The sequence below is a fragment of the Takifugu flavidus genome, chromosome 5 (assembly GCF_003711565.1).
Source record: "Takifugu flavidus isolate HTHZ2018 chromosome 5, ASM371156v2, whole genome shotgun sequence".
Classification (NCBI taxonomy): domain Eukaryota; kingdom Metazoa; phylum Chordata; class Actinopteri; order Tetraodontiformes; family Tetraodontidae; genus Takifugu; species Takifugu flavidus.
The window spans coordinates 9,945,077-9,967,583 of NC_079524.1; the positions used below are offsets into that span (position 1 = coordinate 9,945,077).

The 22,507-nt window shown below is 48.3% G+C and overlaps 4 protein-coding genes across 8 annotated transcripts; 2 read left to right on the top strand and 2 right to left on the bottom strand.

Annotated features, from left to right (window-relative positions):
* The first annotated feature begins 1,580 nt into the window (after positions 1-1,580).
* On the top strand, positions 1,581-6,719 carry ptar1 (protein prenyltransferase alpha subunit repeat containing 1). The gene is made up of 7 exons (XM_057032419.1): positions 1,581-1,704; positions 2,543-2,712; positions 2,930-2,996; positions 3,080-3,184; positions 3,300-3,543; positions 3,622-3,971; positions 4,082-6,719. Exons 1-7 carry the CDS (start codon positions 1,619-1,621, stop codon positions 4,443-4,445), a joined length of 1,386 nt encoding a protein of 461 aa, XP_056888399.1. The 5' UTR covers positions 1,581-1,618; the 3' UTR covers positions 4,446-6,719.
* An 867-nt stretch (positions 6,720-7,586) lies between these two features.
* Positions 7,587-12,383, top strand: ccdc92 (coiled-coil domain containing 92). 5 transcript variants are annotated; one of them, XM_057032425.1, is made up of 6 exons: positions 7,617-8,003; positions 8,638-8,725; positions 9,004-9,283; positions 9,562-9,721; positions 9,941-9,982; positions 10,679-12,383. In XM_057032425.1, the coding sequence occupies exons 4-6, from the start codon at positions 9,586-9,588 to the stop codon at positions 11,488-11,490; spliced, it is 990 nt and encodes a 329-aa protein (XP_056888405.1). In that variant the 5' UTR covers positions 7,617-8,003; positions 8,638-8,725; positions 9,004-9,283; positions 9,562-9,585; the 3' UTR covers positions 11,491-12,383. The 5 variants fall into 5 exon arrangements, with proteins under 5 accessions (XP_056888401.1, XP_056888405.1, XP_056888403.1 ...); XM_057032423.1 differs by having other exon boundaries at positions 8,638-9,283; XM_057032424.1 differs by lacking the exon at positions 9,004-9,283.
* Positions 12,384-12,611: 228 nt separating this feature from the next.
* chmp7 (charged multivesicular body protein 7) lies at positions 12,612-15,126 on the bottom strand. The gene is made up of 10 exons (XM_057032420.1): positions 14,619-15,126; positions 14,376-14,547; positions 14,077-14,262; positions 13,871-14,004; positions 13,752-13,800; positions 13,564-13,683; positions 13,405-13,503; positions 13,279-13,336; positions 12,989-13,192; positions 12,612-12,910 (listed from the first exon to the last, which is right to left on the bottom strand). The coding sequence occupies exons 1-10, from the start codon at positions 14,870-14,872 to the stop codon at positions 12,858-12,860; spliced, it is 1,329 nt and encodes a 442-aa protein (XP_056888400.1). The 5' UTR covers positions 14,873-15,126; the 3' UTR covers positions 12,612-12,857.
* Positions 15,127-15,297: 171 nt separating this feature from the next.
* On the bottom strand, positions 15,298-21,287 carry lgi3 (leucine-rich repeat LGI family, member 3). The gene is made up of 11 exons (XM_057032417.1): positions 21,174-21,287; positions 20,039-20,185; positions 18,885-19,114; positions 18,332-18,403; positions 17,941-18,012; positions 17,799-17,870; positions 17,631-17,702; positions 17,372-17,541; positions 17,125-17,289; positions 16,955-17,045; positions 15,298-16,844 (listed from the first exon to the last, which is right to left on the bottom strand). The coding sequence occupies exons 1-11, from the start codon at positions 21,282-21,284 to the stop codon at positions 16,115-16,117; spliced, it is 1,932 nt and encodes a 643-aa protein (XP_056888397.1). The 5' UTR covers positions 21,285-21,287; the 3' UTR covers positions 15,298-16,114.
* Between the last annotated feature and the right edge of the window lie 1,220 nt (positions 21,288-22,507).

Consider the following 22,507-nt stretch of genomic DNA (forward strand, 5'->3'; position numbering starts at 1 on the left):
AGGGAGAAGCAGCGGAACATTTCACCAGTGCCGCTCCGCCTCTTGACGCTGCGTTACGGCGCACCGAGCAGCCAGGGCCGCGCCCACCACGGGCCAGGACCATGTGCAAGACCCCCCTCAGCCACCCGCGAACATTAATGAGCTCAAAACGTACCAGAGGATAGAAGTGTTCCTGTCTGTGGTCTGTCTGTGTCGGCGGTCTCAGAATCAACAGGTGGACATTAACATTAAACAGAGTTAATAAGTGGTGGGAGGCTCAGACTCAGGTTTCCAGTTCCCTCTATTTGTTTTGGTCCTGGTGATTCTTGAGTTACTCCATTATATATGAATTGATGCTGATTAAAGCCACCTGTTCCATAAATTAGCCAAGGGTCGTGGTTGTTAGCTGTCTGTGTCTCCATTGCTTTGATTTAGGGAACTTTTTTAGTCATTTGTGTGGCAAAGTCTGTTTCTGTTTACCTTCTTCAGAACTCTGTGTGGTTAAAAGGGGATCTTCAAGTCTGATTCTTCACTTAAAATACAAAACAAACCTTAAATCATCATCTGGCTTCACTTCACATAAGAAAAATCATGCAGAAGCATATAAATCTCTCTTTTATAACACACAAAATTGTTTCATAGGTTTTAGCTGTCATGTGTTTATTAGTGCAAATTCAGGTACAAATGGAAGATTTATTGGCTTTGTTTGTTTTATTTTTATATTTTATATTTATTGGCTTTGTTTGTTTCATTGATTACAGTGCTGGAAGGCAGCAGGTCAGAATGGTCCTGGACTGTTTCCGGCCAGCAAACACTCCCCCACACTAGCATAACACAGTTTTTCCACAGATGCTCTCCGTCTCTTATGTAACTTTGTTTGAAATCGAAATTTCAGACATTGTTGGGATTCAGGTGGAGGAGAAAAGAAAAAGAGATTTGTACTAATCATATTGGCATATTTTATTGTCGTAGGCACCAGATCATCTTCATCTCATCTGCAGTGAACAGCTTTCTGTAAGCAGTTATGTTTTCATATTTACATTAAGAGTATGTAATTTACACTGAGTAAAAATATTAAGTTGCGTCTACTTCCGACTACTCTATCTTCTCTTTGGCCAGATTCACTAGCAGCAAAAGAACTTGCAGAAATGGTTATAATACGCCACCTTGTGGTAGATTTGTTCCCATTTAATACTTGGGTTGATGTAAAAACATGAAGAATGCCATTACTACTGTCATTGTTGTTTGTTTGTTTTTTAATTTGCCAATTTCTTTTATCTGCTTTAAAAATGGGATATCCAGACGAAAATATTTTCGTTTTTTTAGTTAGTTCTGTTCAATAAAGCCAAACTAGAGATAGAGTTTCTCAGAAAAGCGAAATCGGTTCAGCAGACTCTCAACTAACATGAAATAAATGCTTGGAAATATTTGACAGTATGAAACAGAAACAGAAACTAAAACCTCTGGAGAGTACATATGATAATAACGCAGTCTAAACATATATAAAACCAAATTTGCAATAATTTAGAAATAGTCGAGATTGATATGGTCTCCCCGGGCTTCCGTAGTGTCTGTTTGTTTTATTTTTGTATTTATTCGACCGGAAACAGTTTTGTCCACGTGACACCAGTGTCCAAAGATGGCGGAGTCGGAGGAGGAAGTGGACGTGCTTGTCCAGAGAGTTGTCAAAGACATCAGTAACGCTTTCAAGAGGAACCCCAACATGTAAGCCACATTTATCCTTGTTAGGAAGTCGAACGCGGCGCTGCGGTGCCGTCACGCCCGGCGGAGGGTGTCTTCAGCGGCCGGAACCAGCCCGTTATCCACCCGGGCTCGGTCTATTACCTGGGACGAGAGCGCTGTGGGGACACTTCGGTGCTGGATGCTCATAATGTCGGTCTGAGAGCCACAGTGTGGATGCGCATGTCATTTTACATACGTGGTTTGAACAGGGTTCTGTTTGGCTTGTTATCCTTAATTGTTCTCGGTTTGGTCGTAACGACTTTAAGAACCACATTCTGTCATAGTGCCATTGCTGGTAACCGGTGTAGTGAAATTAGTCACTATTCATGAAATTCAGCATGTACTTATAAGGCTTTTGCTAATAATTGGTCTTTTTTTATTAACACATGTTGACATACGTGTTTAGATTATCATCTTTAGTCCCAGCCATCACTAAACTTTTGGCTGACTACAAGGTTCATTTAAATGTGACATCTTAAGGATTGATCATCAAAAGTCTGTTTATTTATTTGATAGAATCCTTTGGATTGGATCCAATCTGACGTTACCAACCTGAAAACCAGATCATCTCTGCCGTAAACCTATTCGGTTGTGACAAGTCACACTTTCATTCTATAATCTCTAGTAAAATGCAGCTATCTGCTAATATTTATGATGCTGATGGAAAGAATCTTATAGAAGTTTGCATTAGCAGCCTGTTTATTCAATCCAATCAAAGCTTTGCATCCCTGTCTGAGGTTTATCACCATCCAGAGGCCACTTCAATGACTTCAATGATGGCAAAACCCAGATTTAAAGAGATGCGAATTTGCTTCCTCAGTGATGAGATTGGAGTGATTCCGTGTCCAGAGGCCCGATACAACCGCAGTCCCATTGTGTTGGTGGAGAACAAACTGGGTGTGGAGAGCTGGTGCATCAAGTTCCTGCTGCCGTACGTCCACAACAAACTGCTGCTCTACCGTCAGCGCAAACACTGGCTGGACAGGGAAGGTGAGCCTTTCAGAGACGAGATGTTGTCGGATAGAAAGCAGAAAAATGTATCGATCTAAGGTGCATCGGTTATTGATTTTATGTGTTTTACCTTCACATTTATCCTTCAAGAATGTTTCATTGGTGTCAACTTTGATAGCAGCAGAATGAGTGTTCCATCGTAAATATTTAACATCCAGGCACCAAATGATGTCATGTTATGATTTTGGCTTTACAGCTTTAGTTGACATCACCTCCACTCTGTTGCTGCTTAATCCTGATTTCACCACCGCCTGGAATGTCAGGTACGGATGATCACAGCACTTTCTGCATAGTCTTCATCACTGTCCACTCTGCTGATGTTTGGGATGTTACCATGTTGTGACAGGAAGGAGCTGCTGCAGTGTGGAGTTCTTGTACCAGAGAAGGATCTTTATTTGGGAAAACTGGCTCTTACCAAGTTTCCGAAGAGCCCAGAGACGTGGATCCACCGGTAAAACTCCCACTGAAGTGTGTTCAGTAACTGTCTGATACTCTGCTTAGAGGTAAAGTGCTTAGTTGTGGCTCTGCAGGTTAAAACTAACGCGATGGTGGTTGTGTCGCTGCAGACGCTGGGTGCTTCAGCAGGTCTTGCAGCGGTTCCCAGCGGCAGCCTGTAGGAGCCAGCAGCAGCACGGTGAAATGGAGTCGTCAGAGCTGCAGAGGAGCCCGATGCTCAGTGACCAGCTGACCCGGACGCTTCACGAGGAGATGAAGGTCTGCTGTGACGCCGCCTGCCGTTATCCCAGCAACTACAATGCTTGGTCCCATCGCATCTGGGTACTGCAGCATATGGCCAGGGGCAACATCAAGGTCTGCTCACGTGGGGGGTGTAAAACAAATGTGGCGTTTTGCGACAGAAGCATATAACTTTTTATTTTTTCCTTTTAGTTTTTCCACGATGAGCTGTCCTCCATGCGTGTCTGGGTGTCCATGCACGTCTCTGACCACAGCGGCTTCCACTATAGACAGTTTCTTCTCAAAGAGCTCATGACAGAGCTCTCCCAGGCCCCATCCTCCTCTTACGCCTCCCAGAACCGCCCGAGCACAGCCCCCAGCAGCAGCCCCCCCCACCCCAGTCACACAGAAGCTAACGGCGAGCTGACGGGAGCAGAGGCGTCCGGCGATGAGGAGAGGCAGCTCAATTCCGCCACAGTCCTTCAGCTCTTCCACCAGGAGCTGGAGCTGTGCTCAGATCTGATTCAGTCATTTCCAGGACATGAGACGCTCTGGAGCCACAGGTGAGTCCAACCATCAGGGAAAATGTTTGGAGCAAACAGGTAGGTGACCATATTTTTACAAGTTACAGTATTAAATCACTCCTGGCTCTCTCCCCCCCCCCCCCCCCCAGGCGACACGTCTTCTATCTCTGGCACCTTTGGAGGAGGGACCTTGAGCATCACTGCAGCTGTAATGGAGATGCTGAGGCCGTTTACGCCAGCAGTGACTCAGACCTGCAGGCGGTCGGCCTTCAAAGCCACGTAAACGGACAGCCAGGCGCCGACGAAGCTATGGAGGTGGAAGGGACGTCCCTACCAGACCCACATGACAGCAAACGGCTGAAGAGGGGTGTGCCCCTGCCTGATCCTCCCTCCCTGGCCTCCGAGCACGGCTTTGTGAGCGGCGTCCTGGACAGCTGCTGTAACCACGAGCAGAAACGCTTCGCAGCTGCGTACAAGAAGTGGATAGACACTGTCGTTAATCAAGCGCGCTGAGAGCAGCTCGGCCCAACCACAACACTATTTCTGGGTAAAGTTGCCTTTAGATGCAGGGTTAGAATCCGCTCACCCACCTGTAGTGCTGACTTTAACTTCAGATGCAGTAACCACTGTAGACATCAGTTGGGGGTGGGGGGTGGGGGTGGAAGGGGGTCTCTGCTCTGGACTTCCATCTGGATTTCCACAATATTCATCTGAGCCAGAAACCTGAAACCAGGTCGCACGGGCTCGGTACCGCACCAGGAGTGTGTTCGTGTGTCTGCAGAGGTGAGCAGCACAGACGCAGCACAGACAAAATGGCCAAACGGATTAAAAATCCCAATTTATGGCCACATGGAAGTTTTTTGTTTTTGTTCTTTTCTTCTGTCAGTTAAAAATCCAAGTAAATCCTCAAAGGTGAGCATGATTAACATTTAACTGTGGAATCATGGGATATTGATCAAGTAACATATAATTCAAAATTGATTTGTTCGGGTGACTTATGACTAAACTTTAATTTACTCAGTTTAATGGTCAGATCAAAACTGGAAGAAGCGAGATGACGCATTCTGGTCTCTGCAGGTTTCAAGCACAAACTGACTTTTTGTTTTCGAGAATATTTCCCTCATTTTCTTCATGCTGCTCATTTGTGTCTCCTGATTTTACTGGTTAATGAGCTCGGTGCATCACAACTATGTAGCTCGGTCACAGTAGCTGGCCGCAGATAGCCGAGAATTGTTCGCTCGAAAACTGTTGTTAAAGGTTATATAAAGCTAACTTGCAAGTCTTAACCTCACACCAACTTGCAGTATAAAGCATATAAGTGTAGAACTATTAGCTTTATGACTTTAGTGTTACTGAAGGGTGAGTGTGGGGGCCGACCGTTCATTCACTGGTGCTACGTGTTGCCGCCAATACAGCTACTCCTGTTACAGCACGTGACAACTGAACAGCACTTTGGACTATTTCATGACGACACCGCCCACGTTGGGGGCGCTATAACTTAACAGTATGGCCCTTTTTTTTCTAATGTTGTATTTTGCACCAGGCCTAAATGATGACATCACTACCTTGTTTAAACACCAAAAGGTCATTTTTTTTTTTTCTTTAAGAAGTAATTTATGGCCTCACCTTTATCATGATGTGTTCACAGAATTGATCTCACAACGTTAAACTTGATTATTTATGCTTTGTTCTCTCTGGTTTCACGTGTGATTTGGATGAGGCGCCGTCGTGACATTTAAAGTCAATGAGTACGAAGTTGGATGGTTTGTTGAGGAGTCTGATTTGCACTTTGAATGAGATCCACATTTATCGGCAGTCTCACTTTTGTTTTTAGCTGCACAAATGAACGCATGTGCCAGCCCGGCGTGGCTCAGTTTGACTCGGCACGGCACTGCGCACTAACTTTGATTCGGGTTAAGGTGAGCAAGAGATCCACAGATGCTTTAGGTGGTCTACAGGAGAGTTCTGCTGGAGTTTGGAAGCTCTCCCAGCTGCAAGACCTCCACTGGACATTATTTCCTTAAACCACCATCAATTATTTGATAGCTGGCGGAAGAACTATCCTCATCAAACTCGACTTGTTCCGTGACTTTACCATCTTTCTCTACTGTAAAGGCTCTGACCCGCCTCAACTTAAACTTGGGGTTTTGGTGCGTCTGCCTGCTGGTGCTGTTTCCTGCAGCGGTGCTAAATAGCAGATACAGGAGCCTCAACAGGTGGAGACCTGTGGTGTTTTTTGGAAATAAGGTCCAGTGGAAGAGGTGGGGGCTTTCGTTTCAGTGGAGAGTTGTAGGGTAAATGGTGGATTCGGACCGGTTCAAGGGGGTTCCAGCTCTATGTTCTCATGTGTTTCCTTCCAACCGGAGCATTGTTGTACAGTATTTGGCTTCTCGTAGGACCGTTGTCGTGGAGACGCTCTCACCTCACCGTACACGGGCAGAGAGAATCTCATATCTTGTGTTTTTTTGAGCCATGAATACTTTTGGTATGTTTGTGAAGATTGGTTGCATATCTGCTGGGTGGGGGGGTTATTTAACATTGCAGATGTAGAATTTGGAACACCAGACTATCTATGCAGAAATGCTCTTTTTTAAGGTTCAACAAGCTTTTAAAACCAGTAATGTAGCTTCTGTTCTAATTTATTCTTCAGTTTAGTGGGTCCATGAATAATCCCTAACGTGTTGTTTTTTTTTCTATTTATTTAGAGGGTTTAAATCTTTTATTTCTCTTTCCTGTGTTTTGTCATCTGCTTATTAAGGAAATAAAGTTTAACTGGGATAAATGTAATTGTGCGTTTTTTCCTTTCCCCCCTTACAAACTAACTGCGGACTTTAATATGAGTCTTACTTAATTAGTCAGGTGAGCAGGATCGAGCCAAAAGAAACCAGACCATAATAACCCCAGAGGTGCTGACCCGAGGACTTACCGGTACAGATGCTTCTGTGTTCGGGCTGATCTACCTGCTCCTCCACAGATTTTAGCCTCAGGAACTCCACAAACTTCCCGAGTTCTGCATCCTGTTACTGTCACTAAGCTTTTTAAAGCAGACCGTACCTACTGATCATTTATTCGCCAAAGGATCGAGACCACAGCAGAAGTGAATTTTCCTGGCATCAGCCAGAATTATCATAATAAAGATGAAGGTTTTTGGCAGTACACTGTCTGTTTATGGAACACGGCCGCTGTAAATCCTCGGCTGTAAATTTGTCCTGTAAACGCGGAACTGGAAGCGACTACAGTTTTGTTTGAGCTCACTTCAACGTTCAGGTGACATCATGCAAAGTTCTGTTGGCTGGACAACAGTTACAAATTAGTTACAGCTATATAGAGATGTGTTCTTTGTTCACCACAGGCACTAAAGAGTGTTTAATCCACATAGAATCACTACAAACTATTTTCCTCTAGTATTACACAACAGCTGTATAATAGTAGAAGGGCCATTGATCTAAATTTGACAATTTAAACTGTAAAAAATTATTGTCTTTATTAGTTTATACGGTTAAGATGTTTACGGGCTTCCACAGAAAGCAAGATATTAAAGTCTGATTTTTTTTTTCTTCGATTTTCATTGTCTTGTGGAAGAATCTCTTGTGTAACGTTCGGTATCTGTCGCTAGGTGGCAGTGACGCGCTTTCCCGTCTGTGTGACGGAATCTGTTGCTATGGTGACGACGCTGCCTGGCGACTCGGTCCGAGCACAAACGAACCGGAGGGTGCAGCAGCTTCAGCGTTCCATCTCAAACACGGTTTGTGACTCTGCTCTACGTCCTTCTGGCCTTCATTTCGGTGCGATGTTTGGTGGCACGGACAGAAACGAACGTCTTTAAAACCACGTCGGCCGGTCCCGTCCCGCTTTCCCATGATGCACCGCTTTATTTTGTGTATCTCCGGGAGATGATGGGAGAGTGACACAGGCGCCCTCCTCCCCTCTCACCCCAGCGAGACGAATCCCCTGGCTGACAGCATCACCGACATGCCCCGCACGGCACAGCGCACTTAACCGGTGTAGCCCGACTGTCCCGCGACAGTTCACGGTCAATTCACATCACAGTCGGCATATTTTAGCCCTAAGGTAAGGACTCCTCGAGGTAAGGTGCCGCCGCCGCCGCACCGTTAGCCGCTTGGTTAGCTTAGCGTCATTAACGCGTCATACATACTTCCCCTGCATGGGGGTTATTTCATTCAAACCTTATGAGCGCAGAATCTGCTGAAACGGGTGTATTTCGAGGCGGTTTAGTCGTCGCATCGGCAAAGTTTTAAATTGCTTATTATCATCATATGTGGCCCGATTTTGCTAAACTGCGTCTTTGTTGAAATAAAATCGTCCTGCTAATTCAACACACGCCGAATTTAGCGGTTCGTGACTGACAAAACAGAGAATCCCTCGTCACTCAAAGATTGGTAGAGTTGTGGCTGTTTTGAGGAGGAGATTGGGCTTTTCGGCTGGTTTTAAAGGCACTTTGGCAGCCGGAGCTAGCTTGGCTGCGCCTCCTGAAACTGGACAGCTCCTCCTCGGGTGTAATATTAACCGCAGAGACGAGCTCTGTGGCGGCACCGAACTCATAAATCAGCCCACCAGTAACAAATGTGAAGGTTAAACTCATGTTTTATACACCAGAAGTAGGTGTGAGGGGAGCGGTCTGGCCCGGACGGTCGTCGTCCGTGTTCGGTTCTTTTGTGTGAAGTAGCTGCTCTCCGCATTGCAGGTGCTGAAACTCTAAATGTTCTTGAAAGTTCGTGTCCGTCCACTTTAAAACGACTGGGTCCCGTGGCATCGTTGTTGTTCTACATCAGGTAACTTTACGAACCTTCAGAATTCAGATCTTCAGACCCGCTCCATAAACCCGCCTCAGAACCTTCCAATGGAAGTCAGAATCCCTCAGAATGCTCTTGTAACTCTAAAACCCAGAACCACCGTGAAATGGTGGCGCCGGCGCTGTGTTTGTTGATGCTCCTCGGCTAATGTTTCATGCTGCTGCTGCAGTTCATCGATTATTGATGTCTCTGCTGGCCAAAAGCTTTCAGAGGCTTTCTGGGTTTTGGGAAATCACTGGACATCCGTCTCCATCCAGATAAACGACTGTGAATTCTGCCGTTGGAGCGTTTGTCACGTTCATCCTGGGTTGTTGGAGGTGGCCCAGCTGTGGCAGCTATTCTCGGAACATCTGGGAGTTTACAGGAAGGACTCATCATCACATCACTCATCAATAATCCACCACCTCTCCGCCTCTCCTGACATCACCGGCTTTGATTGTTGGTCCGGCTCCACCAAATCGCACAAGCCAGCCGCTGAAAGTGTGTCGACTAATGTAGCCGTGACAGATTTATTATTTATGTCTGCGAGCTGATGATGTAAGTTCCTGGATGTTTTATTGAAGCCCCCAAACGAGGGGGCTTTTTTCCCCCAGCTTTCAAACGGATCAATGAGACTGGAGGAGATGGATCAACGCAAATGTTTTGTGATTCTGGAGGCCAAAGTGTCCGGTGTCATACCACACCCAGTGTCACCATGGCAACCACTATTGATCCTATTTTGCTATGCTATAGACACTGACAGGAAAACTCTAGATGGATGAGATTTTGATTCATCCACAAACTAAAGAACACCACGTCGCTCTTTGTGCCTTCAGGTTCCAAAACTGGTGACCGCCAACATGGCGTCGGCGAACGTAACGCTGGAGAATCAGCTGCAGAGCGCTCAGAAGAACCTGCTCTTCCTGCAGCAGGACCACGCCAACACGCTGAAGGGGCTGCACGCAGAGATCCGCAGGTTACAGCAGCAGTGCACAGGTGAGCGCACGCTCCCTCCAGAGCTGCTGAGCTCAGCGTTTCATCCAGGACACAAGACCTGGTTTCCTGATGTGACGCTGACACTAACACTGAACTTGCATTATCCTGTTAAAAAAATCCTCCAGCAGATGGGAAGCACCATCCCGATTTCTCTAAACGCGGATCGGCGCTGCTGTAGTCACGTGAGACATTAACACTCTTCTTCTGCTGTTTCCATAGACCTGACGTACGAGTTGACCATGAGAAGCTCTGATCCTTCGGGTAAGCCTGCCTTCTTCACCGTACTCGTTAGCCTTTAGCAGTGGCACACATAAACAAGCACCCTGGGGCCCGGCCTCCTTTTTTGAGGCAAACCCAAAAATCTGTTGAACTGTGAGACTCTGTTGCACCTCAGAGCTCCCATTGTCCCTTCCCACCCGCCCCTCCCCCCACACGGCCGTGACTGTGCTCTAGTTCAGCATCCGGCAGGCCGGCTGGTTTCCTGGATCTGACGTGCAGCTGCCAGACCAGCAGCGCCAGTACCTCCTGTCAGAGACACGATGGTGTCAGATATCTAAAATTGGAGTGCTCCGAAATAAGATTATCTGTGCTAATGCACAGCTGGCTTAATGCAGCACTGCTCAGCTGTTGCAGCTATTTTTAAAAGAAAGAAACACCTTCATCATTGTGTGAAGGAGACCTTTATGACGAAGACCTATAGTGGTGTGGCAGGGTGGCGAAGGTCAGTGAAGATCACTGCTGTAATGTGATCAGGCCACACGTTGCAGATGAGCCTCCCGCAGCATCCGCGTTCATCCCAGCATCGTTTTTATCCCAGCAGCTGTTCCCAGCAGTTCCTCCGGTGGCCGATGCCTGTAAGATATTAAGCGCCTCCTCTCTCGGCTCCTAGGAAGTAAAAAGGTCCACGATGAGCACAGAGAACATTTGTTCACATTTGTCATTCTGTTGTTTTTACAGATGGAAGTGAAGCCCGATGCCGGGAGCTGCAGAGGAGGTGTGAGGAGCTGGAAGCGGAACTGAAGAAGAAAGAAGAAGAAAACACGGAGCTCCTCAGGGACCTGGAGCAGAAGAACGCCATGATCTCCGTCCTGGAGAACACTATAAAGGAGCGGGAGAAGAAGTACCTGGAGGAGCTGAAGATGAAGAGCCACAAGTTGTCTGTTCTGTCCGGCGAGCTAGAACAGCGAGCTAGCACGATAGCGTATCTTACCTCGCAGCTGCACGCCACAAAGAAGAAGCTGCTGGCAGGCAGCTCCTCGGAGGCCAGCCCAAACGTCAGTCCCATCACCTCCTACAAGCCCTCGCCACCCCCGGACAAAGACAGGCAACCGGACACGCCTCGGCGCCGCATGAAGAAGAGCCTTTCCCAGCCACTCCACCCGGAGCTGACAGAGGTTTATCGGGTCGGCCCGGACGGTCGGCGGGTGGTCCTGCGGGAGACTGTTGAGGCCATGCCGGACCCCACGCCTTTCCTCCAGGCGGGCAGAGAGTCGCCGGAGCTGCAGGTCGTCAGAGAGCGACCGGCTGTTATCCCCCCCATCACCTCGGAGCGCTCCCCTATTCCTCCCCTGGGTGGCGTGCAGAGCCCTCGCCACAGCCCCGCCCGGGACCGCCAGTACAGGGCCCACGTGGGCGTAGCACATCGCATTACTCACGGCGCCCACCCTCCGGTGGCCCCGCCTCAGGCAGAACTGGAGACGCTGGCGGTGGACCAGGTCAGCGAGGAGAAGGTTGTGAGGAAGCGTTCGGGAACTGATCGGACAGTGTAACACCTGTGCACGCTCTAACCCCGCCCCTGGAAGGCCACACTGTAACCACGCCCCTCCGGGAGGTCACGCTGTAACCCCGCCCCCTGGGAGGTCACGCTGTAACCCCGCCCCCTGGGAGGTCACGCTTAGTCTGGGATTTAACCTGCAGTTTAATCGATCACGCAAATATTGCTAAACTGAACTGCTTTAAGTTTTAACGCGATGATTAAGAGCGCACAATAGCTGTTACGTTTCAAGTCACTTTAGGACATTTGTGGCTGCAGCATTTTCCACAGCAGACGGATCCTGGAGGGACGAGGCGCCGCTGAGGCGCCGCTGCTGCGTCGCTGCTGCGTCACTGCTGCGTCGCTTTTACGCTGCAACATCAACAGACCTGGTTTGGTCCGAAAGACTTTTTTCATGACGGAGGCTGACGTAATGCATGCCAAATATTGTCCCACCTTTACTTCTGTCTTGGTGAAAACAACAGACCCCCCCCCCCCACCTAATACCTGCGTCGGTGCCTGTCTGACCTGCTGCGTAGTCACGTATCCGCTCACAGCTGCATTCAGTAGTCACACTAATAACCTGAATGTTTAATCTCAGCATATAGCAGGAACCGTGCGCCGTCATGTTCACTCGCTCTCTTGAATGTGATGTCACGTCCTTCTGTCGGCGAGCAGCCGTAAATACAGTCCAAACCTGAGGAGGAAGGCGAGCTGGAGTAACGTTCACTGATCTTTGTGATTATGGCTGGTACTTTATAAAGGCTGAACATTTGTATCCAGTTTTTTAAGTTATTGTTTAATAGAATACACCCCAGATTATCACTGCAGTCCCAGAATATATTCAACACATAATCTGACCTTCACTATATCACCAGTTAATCTGTTCAATAAAACCACGATGCTTTGTCACGGTCTGTTCTTACCCGAAGAGCCTGTAGTTCGATCATTTGACTACTGCGGGCTCTTGTTGTCTGTGATTGATGGATAAAAGGGGTGGAAATGGAACACGAGTATATCACTGATGTTTTTCTTTTAGAACAGCGACCCCTGGTGGTCAGAATTTGGAATATTCCTGACTGCTGCTCAAAGTTGCACCAAATATCACAAAAGTGGTTTTCATGGATTGAACAAAGCTCACTGCTGATTTGTATTTTATTTGTCAAGCTTTTAGTTAAACTGACTTTAAGGTAGACTTGTCGGGTCATCAGACGATGTTTTGGCATCACGTTCCACATCAACAGTTGAAAAGGCCACTTAACAATTAAAGGATATTTAATTCATCATCAATTTGGCGACGCAGTTTAAATGATTAAAACTGTTCCTGATGTGGAGCAGCAAAGTGCAGATAAGGATTTTAAAGTGCAGGCGTCACTGCGCCATCTATCTATGCGCCATCTCCGCTGGTTTGGTCGGCGTTTTCTTCTGCTGCCAGTCTGAACAGAGAAAAGAATGAATTATTAGAAACAGTCTCTTTCTGGCCTGACAGTACAGAAAGGTCTGAATCCACCGACCTGCGTCTGTCACAGATAACTGCTTCAGCTGCTCGCAAATGCCAATAGGACCATGAGGGGCATCAGGGAGAGAATCCAGCAGCCCAGTACCCCCGGGGTGTTTCACCGCCCCCGAAGGAACTTCAGGTAACAATGAGATGGAATCTGGCTTTGTTTCATCCAACAAGAGCTTCAGTTCCTCCTCCAGCTCGTCCATATCTCCCTCTGCAACAATCCACACATTCAATGAGCCCTCCACACAGACAGGGGGCAGCGTCACCCCAAGGAACATCCCACTGTCACGCTCATACCTGCGCCGGCTACACCGCGAGATAAGGTCTGGTTCACGTCATCTTGGGCGTCGCACAGCTGAAAAAGATCACGAAACGTCAGATCCCGATCAACACAAACCCGAGTCAGAAGAAAAGGGCACCCACCTCTTGGATTTGATCCACGAGGTTCTCGGCTCGCTCCACCGTCACGTCCTTCAGGGAGAGCTTCAGCGCCGACACCCCGGCCTGATAGGCCTGAATGACCTGCGGGTTCAGAACACTTTAACGGCAGCTCTTGGTGGATCGCTCAGCTTCACCTCTCACCATCTTGTCGGTCTGTGATTGAGCGATTCTGTCCAGGATTTCTCTGATGGACTCCACCTTGGCCAACAGGTTCTCAGCTCTCTTCTCCACCCGTTTCCGGCCTCTTAAACACCTCAGCGCCTGTTGGCGACAGCGCCCAGAGTCACCGCTGGCCCAGTCCTGGGCTGTTCGACACCTGTTATCAGTACCTGTGACTTCTTGCCTTCCCTCAGCAGCATCTTCGCTTCTTCTTTGCATCTGACAACAGTCAAATATCAGCAACCATCAGGGTGGAAACATCAGCGCCCCCTGTGACAACACGACCTACTTGTGGGCCTCCAGCTCCAGTCTCTCCACTCGCTCTCCCAGCAGCTTCTCGCTGCGCTGCAGCTGGTAGATGCCGACGTCCACGTCGCTGACGGGGGACACTCGGTCCTGCCCGTGCTGGCAGAACTTGACAACCTGTTTCAGAACAGAGGTCATCAGGTCCCCGCCACAGCAGCTCGCCCTGCCCTGACCCGCGGTGGAGGGTACCTTCTCGCCGTCGTGCAGGGAGACCGTGACCTGCTTGTCTCTCTGCAGCTGCAGCAGCGCCATGCACAGCGTGCTCTCGTCTGCACAGACACCAGAACAGACAGAGGAGAGTTCTGCAAACGACAGCACCGACGAGCCGCCCAGGTCACTGCTGCGGTACGCCCCCAGAACCTCTGCCGCTTTCTCCTGAAACACGCACATCCCCTCTGAAGATGCAAATCCAGAATGGTTCGTGATTGAGGCGAATATATATGGCAGAACCCTGGTGAACCGGGCTCCACCGCATCACTCCAACAAACCTTCACCAGTTCGATAACGACAAAAGGCTCCTCGGGAGGAACCCGGCTGCCTCCCAACAGACTGGAGAAGGTCCATTTGAGAGGTTTGACCAGCAGCAGTCCGACACCCCAGGACAGCCAGCCACAGTCCACACTGGCTGCGAACTCGGATTCCTTCTGGATCTTCCCACATCTGACACAAGACACACGGTTAACATTAGCGGGCGGCCGTAGCAGCAGTGGCCGCCTGACAGTCACAGATACCTGGCCAAGGACTGGAGGACAGTGGGCAGACCCAGCGGGGATTTTTCTTTCCTCCGGAAGATCATGTTGAGCTCCTGCAGGCTGACGTACACGGAGCCGCGCTGCCTGCAGCTCTTGAGGACCAGGCCCGTCCAGAAGGCCATTTTGCTGTCCCAGTCTGTCGTGTTGACATCTCGGTTCTCCTTGAAAGCGGAGAACATGAACTCCATCCGCTCGTCGTCGTCCCATTCCGGCGTGAGAGTGGCCAGAGACATTTTAAAAACCCAACCGAGAACAGCTAAATCACCTGCTAGCTGCTGTAGACAGACAGTCTGGCTAATATCAGACAGCTAAGAGCGAGTTCGGTTACAAGCCGACACTGGAGTCAAACTTTCAGCTAAGCTGTCTAATACTGAAATGGAAGACACATATCAAGCGGATCGGCCATATAAACAAACAATTCGCTTTAATTTCTTCATTATGTCCAAAGTCAGGGTAATGCGAGCTCTCGCTTCCTACATAAACAACATTGAGTAACTTCGTTTTATACATCACAACGGCGCGAAAAGGCGGTGCCGAGAGCCATCGCAAGTAACGCCACAGACACTCCGGTGTAAAAATTAAACGCTTTCAGAGTTAAAGAGCGTACTACGGTATTAGCTGATATCCATTTGACCTAGAACCATCGAGAAAAGCAAAATCATTTGTTACGCTTTTATTTATGTATTTATTGCGTTTATTTATACAGATAATATCATGAAGCATTCTCAAGAGGACATGCTTGTGACAACATGCAATAGTGTGTTATTTGTTGCATTAAAACTCCTTTTTGTTGCTGGAAAATTAGATCCTTCCCCCACCCCCTTATGTACAATGTCATTAATTCAAATTTTAATCTTCTATCAGAAAATATACACCATAGTGAAAACATTAAAAAATAGACTGCATATTAAAAACAATTGCCAATCCATCACATCACCCTTCTTGAAAGTTTTCCTGTGAATAATTAAAGATATTCAGATATTATTATTTTCATTTCCCACTTTATAAGGAGAAGATAGTGCATACATCAAAATACAAACATAATAGTAAGAACTGGGTTTGTTGTTTTATATACGACCAAACCCAAAACAGACCGTAACAACAGTGAAAACGTTCAAGTATTGCTGTGTAATTGTTGTTCACTTTACTGTCATTGCATCACATGTGAAATTATTACCTTGGTAAATTCTACCAAAACCTTCACAGTTTCACAGTCACCTTATAACCCAATCCCGTGAGTGGCCCAGTAAACACACGTGCATGTTTTCACAAGTGCAGGAAACAAACGTTATAAAAATTGATGCCTGTTAGGAGAAGCGATGTCGTGCTGACGCAACACTAATGGTTTCATGTTCATTCACACATTAAAATAGTGCATAAAAGTAGATTAGTGATTATTTTCCTCCGGTGAAACTTTGATTAAACCGTCTGTATTTGGCACACGTTCATAAATGCTCCTTTAAAAGCCATCTTGTCTACTTGGCGCTGAGGTCCACCAGCAGGTGTTGGTAGGCCAGTGTGTTGCCCTTGAAGCTGGCAGCCAGCAGGATGTCCTTATCGTCCACCGACAGCAGGCTGAACGCCCGCGGCGCCCTCATGTTCAGCTCCTGGAAGGGTTGAAAACGCTGTGTCAGGTCGTCCCACAGATACACTCTGGAGAAGGAATAGTCGCTCCCCAGAATCAGGTACTGGCGCAGGCCAACGCTGAAGGGGAACACCGCCATGGACCCACGGGACGGGAGAGTCTGGATCTCCACAAACTGCTGCCCTTCCCAGCGGAGGATCTTGGAGTCTCCGATAAAACGGGTGAGGCAGACGTAAAGAACTTTCCTCACCCAGAAGTGTTTGACCATCTGCACGTCAGCCAGATCTGTGATCTGGGACCAGAAGACAAACTGTTTCTGGCTCCGGTTCCACTGGTAAACCGCCGGTGGCTGGGAGGCGCTGGAGAGGATGAGGTGAGGCTTCCCGCCCACCTCCAGGAACTCCACGTGGATGTCGCGGTACCACGGGTGGAGGGACTGGTGGGAGTAGAAGCCATTGCTGTTCCAGCGATAAATGCTGGTGGAACCGGCCTTGGAGCTGTCGGCCACCACAAAGTACCACTCTTCATCCAGCTGGAAGGTGTCCACAAAGTTGGGCTTCCTCACGCGGGAAGTGTCGATGTCCTGGATCTTCACGAAACGCTGCGGGGCCTCCTCCCACCTGAGACAACAGAGGGTTTACCTGCCCAACACTTTCAGAAATACGCCCTTAAACCCATAAACATCCGTGTTCTGTCCCGTTTTTATGGCTATTCTGATTAAAACACTGACTTGTAGATGTGAGATCCACCAAAAAGCTGAGCCACGATCATGAAGAGGCCGCCGTTGATGACCGCCGGTTTGCAGTAGACGGCTGAACGTGCTGAAAAAGTTCCACAGGAAGTTTGAACAGATTCATTTTGAAACCACTTCGAAGCGGAACGTTCCTGGTCTCCACTTACAGGTGATGTTGTGGAACCTCCTGAAGACCAGCTCCACGTGATCCCAAACATACACGGCGCAGAATCCCGAATCGGGCTGAGCGAAGGTCACAAACTGGTCGTCGTTGAACTCGTACGACTCCACGGAGACCGAGTGGAACGGGAACGTCTGGTAAACAGCAAAGTCTGCGGAGAGAACAAACCGAGCCGAGCCTCAAGATTCTGCTGGAACGCCAGCTTCAGCGTTCTAAAGATGCGGAGAGGAAACCTGCGGTGATGCAGTTGAAGTCTCGGGGCACAAGGTCACGGATTCGTCGTCCCTGGAACTCAAACGGACTGGCGCAGTAAACAGTTGGAACGGAGGCGTTGGTCTTCTCCATCCAGTCCACCAACCACTTGATTTTACAATCACAGTGGAACGAGTTCCCACGCAGATCGCTGAGCAGCGGAACAGAGAGCACATGAGTTTATACCCCCAGCCCTCCACCTGGACCCAGAGAACCTCCTCCTGGAGTCCACACACTTACAGGTCTGTGAGGATGTCCAGATGTTTGAAGAGTTCTCTGGGCAGCTGCTGCAGGTTGTTGTTTGAGAGCGATCTGGAAAAAGAACGTTGTGATTCTGGTGAGTTCCTCAAAACTGCATGAAAAAAACATGAAGAAAGGGGGTGGGGGGGCAGACTCTGGTGTACGTACAGGTGCGTCAGGGATTTGAGTCCCCTGAAGGTGAACTTGGAAAGAGTCTGAATGTCGTTGTTTTCGATGAACCTGCGGAGAAAAAGATCCACTTAACTCGTATTTAAGCAGAACGTGGCCCAGACACTGATGAGGCACTCACAGGTACTGCAGGTGAGACAGGCCAGTGAACGCATCGTCAGAGATGGCTGTGAAGGTGTTGGAGTTCAAGAGCCTGAGAGAGGGAAATGGGGGGGGGCAGACAGACAGGCAGACAGACAGACAGACAGACAGAGGGAAATTTAAAAAAAAAAAAAAAAAAATATATATATATATATATATATATATATAAAACTGTGCTGCTGATGAAAAACACCCAGGATTTATTGGAGCAGATAAACAAGTCTTTGTCCTGTGAGAACAGTTCACCATGTCACTGATACACACACACACACAATAGAACAGACGGATGAATGGGTATAGAAAACAGTCAATTGTGACACGCGCGCGCTTGTGTGTGTGTGTGTGAGAGAGAGAGAGAGTGTGAGACTCACAGGAACTGCAGCAGGTGGAGGTGTGAGAACGCCCCCTCTGGAATGGTGCTGAAGGCGACGTTCACCATCGTCCTGTTGGCACAAACATCATAAATTGATTGTTGGACCTTCCTGACGTCGATAAAGAACAAACACAACTTCATAAAACGTCATCTGATGCTGAGGCGAAGCGACAAAGAGGTAAAAAAAATAATAATGTGCTTACTATTCTCAGAGTTAGTGATTTAAAAAATAACGCCTTTTCGATTAAAGCATTTATTTTAAATGTTAACTCTGTCGGAAGGACCTAGACGTTCTTGTTCTTGAGTAAAAAAACTCTAAAGCTGCACAAGGATCAGCAGAAGATTCCTCTTTTTAGATTTCAGGAGTTCCTGTTATCTCTCAGAGGAGTTCCTGCCTGGAGCTCCACAGGTTAGTGCTGCAGTGGAGGAACCTCATTATGTAAGTCGAGGGGACATCAGCAGGGACATGTTCTCCGGGGTTCCTGCATCATCCCATAATAGATGCTGACATCAGCGCTGCAGCCACACAGAGAAATGTCTGAGGGACTCACAGAGAGATGATTCCAGGGGGAAAGTTCCTGGGAATGGCCTTGGTGTCCACACAGAAGGCGCTGTCTTTGGTGCAAGAGCAGGTGGCAGGACAGCGGGGAGTCTTTGGGGCCCTCGACCCCCCCACCAGGCTGAGGCACAGCGCCGACAGGCAGATGAGACCCAAACGTCCTCGTCCAAGCTCCGGCATCGTTGGCGTTCCTCTGCAGGATGACGAGCTCCTCTGCAAAGGCTACACTGACAGGGAATTATTTACTCCAGCTGGGAGGAGGGGGAGGGGAGGGGAGGGGAGGGGGGACATGGGGGGGCGAAGAAAGCAAGGGCAGAAGCTCGCACTTGGGGGGGTGGGTGTTCAGATGACATCACACAGTCACCGACTGCAGAGCATTAACACGAGTTCCCATCATGCACTGCGCTCAAAATCATTTATTAAATAATCTTCAGGATCAATTCGGCTGCACTACATCCCATGACCACCGGGCGGCGCTGTTAGGCCTATATAGCCTGATGCATTGACTTATTTATTTCAGTATCGTGGCGTTTTCTGATGAAAGTTCATGATTATTAGGATAAGAGGGTTATTTCTTCCTTTTAATGAGGATGAGAACAAAGGAGATAGTTTTTTTCATTTTGGCATTTGGTTCCTGTGTCTTTAAACAAGTTCGCTTCTAGTGTTTTTGGCGCGACTTGAACAACATTGTTTCCCCCGGTTATCTGCCTGTCATCTTTGATCGTGTCTTTAATGTACGACACATAATGTGTTGCCGCAGATGAGTTTTTTCCATTATTATTTCTTGCGTGGAACCTCAGTCGGTGTTTCCACCGGCAGGGGGCGCTAACCGCCGCAGGTTCCGGTCCCCCTGCACAGTTGGCAGCGGTGCAGCTTCAGTACCAGCCGTCACCAGCCTTACAGCACAAACACACACTTGTCACAGACCGAAGACACAGAAAGCTCAGTGATTCCTGTTTATTCCACCTTAAAATAAACCCCAAAAGATTTCCTCCATGTTTTCGCCACGCTCTGTCTGTTTCCTGCAGCTATTTTTCTGCTTTACTTCCTTTTGTTTTGCGTGTGTGTGTGTGTGTGTGTGTGTGTGTGTGTGTGTGTGTGTGTGTGTGTGTGTGTGTGTGTGTGGTGTTTAATGCCTCAGCTTACTCCACCCAGATCCAGACCTCCGGTGGGAACCAGGATAATTGTATGGCACAGAGAGCAGAGCCTGCAGCAGCAGCAGCTGAAGCTGGAATCTCTTCCTCGTGTGAGGTCGAGGAACCAAAGAGGCTGCTGGGAATTATCCACGGAATTCTGTCAAAACAAGCAGCAAATCACAGGGTGGATTTTTAAAGACTGTTTTGACAAAAGCGCTGCGTCGCATAAACAGTGATCGTTTCGAGAATGAAGGATTTCACCTTCGCAGATTTATTTTATTCAGGATTAATGGTTCCTCCACAAGAGCCAGTCTTCCTATTTTTCCTACTCCCTGACAACGAAATGTCCCTCATTCCTCTCAAGGTTCCACGTGGAACCTGTGTTAACTGAGTTTATGGAAAGAAAATAAAACACTTCCAAACAGAAAACATCCCCTAATGTTCTTGTGACATTTGAATATTGTTCTTGATGGAACCCAAAGACAAAAAGTTCTGCTCACCGTGGGCTCACAACAGAACTTAGAAGATAAAACAGTGTTTAACTGAATCGGTTTCACCTCGAATAGAAACTCTTTATCTGTTTACCATCACCCATCAAAAGGGTTCCTGGTAGAACCTAAAGAGCTCAAGACACCAAAGACCAGAAGCAGGTTTTAATAAGCTCCTTTTCTAAGGGCAGATCAGTTTTTATCGGCAGTGTGGATCAGCCCTTCGTCATAAACGTGTTTATCATGTCGGACTGAAACCAGCTGAAATGTTTCTTCCTGCGTCTCGTTCTCGGCTTCGCAGGATGTTTAGAACAAAAAGAAAAGTTCAGATCTTCCCAGCTGCTCACAAGGTGCTCAGACATGTTCCTGCACGCTGCGTCTTCACGCAGAGACCTGAACATGTTTGCAAGCCCCGCCCACTGAAGGCAGAGGAAGAAGAAAAACAAGGAGGAGGAGGAGGAGGAGGAAGAGGAGGTCATCACGAGGCTGACAGATGTCCTTCATGATTGAGGAGCCAATAACCTCAAAAAGGTCAACGTTTGTGTCAACAGGAAGTGCGTAAACATGTCATGTGGTGTCACAAACATGCTGCCATTTACGCTGCTTAAGCCCATAAAACCTGAAACGTCCCGTGTTTATGCTTTGATTCATACGTACTTTGATCCAAACCAGCTGACGCGAGGACGGGGACCCCCGGGGACCCTCAGACCTCTTCCAGGATCGATGGGAGCTGACCTGTTCCAATCGATGGGTCATAAATCTGAACATCAGACAGAAGAAGCCAGGCGTTAGATACGTGCCTGAAATGTCCCCCCCACCTCTATGGTCCATCAGGATGAAGGCAGAAAACACCTTTATGGGCTGTTTGTCTCATTTGGATGAGTTTTGGATCTTAACTTTCAGTTGGGACAATGTGGAGAAGCACCTGAACCTGTCTGCCCCGCGGCCACGGAGGGACAGGTGATCCGCCTCCTGGGACGTGCTGATGGAATGTGCGTGCAGGTATCTGCTGCCTGCGGGGGGGCTGCGGAGAAAGGTGGACGCAGCCGTGATAAAAGCTGTGACAGGCCCAGATTATATGTCTGAGCCTGGAGGAGGCGTCGCCGCTCGTTCCCGTCCCGAAGAAAGTTGATCCAGTGGGAAAGAGGCGGGGCCACGTGCCCGAAGGCGTCGCTTTTTGTAACACACACCTCGTCGGGGCAGGCAGACACGCACTCACACACACGCACAGAGCACCAAACACGCCGAGGTGTCTCATTTACCTGACCACACCTGAGCCCGCAGACGCCACCGCGGCAACGGTGGAAAAAACAACTCAAAACTGAAATATGGCGGATTTTAGTTCAGGATTCAAGGCTAAAGCCACACAAAGCATCAAACCACCCGGTTAATGCTGTGAACAAAGTGGATTTAAACCTGTAAAAGAACAAATGGGCTCTTTGGATGATTGACATGTGGATGACGTCATGTTCCTATCTTTAACAAAGGTCGTTTTCCTCTCACCGTGTTTGTGACGTCATCGCGCTTGTTATCGCGGCCAATTATGAAACCACGTGGGTTGTTGTTTAACGTGAGTCAACCATAAACGAGGTTGTTGATAACCACAATCTGTTATAAACCCGATTAGAGGAGGTAACCGAGTCATCCAAATGATGCTGATGCAGAGCCACAAATCAAAACTTTATTGCAAAACCTCATCATGGTCCTCCAGTCAACACCAGGACCAGGACCAGGATTCTGGAAAGACTGTGGAGACCGGCCTGACTGTAACAGTTTTGTTCCAGGGTTCTGGTGTGAAGTCCTTCTGTCACTCATTTTTCTGTCAGTCTTGTGATGCGGAGCGGTGACTGATGGGCCCTGACCCCCACGTTCACCCTGTCCCTGTCCCAGCCCCCCCCCCCTTCCCCAGAGCAGGCGAGAGCCCGTCACATCAGAGGGTCCCTGGTCCAGACGTAAACAACCAGACGTGCCGACGCGTCTGCCTGAGATCC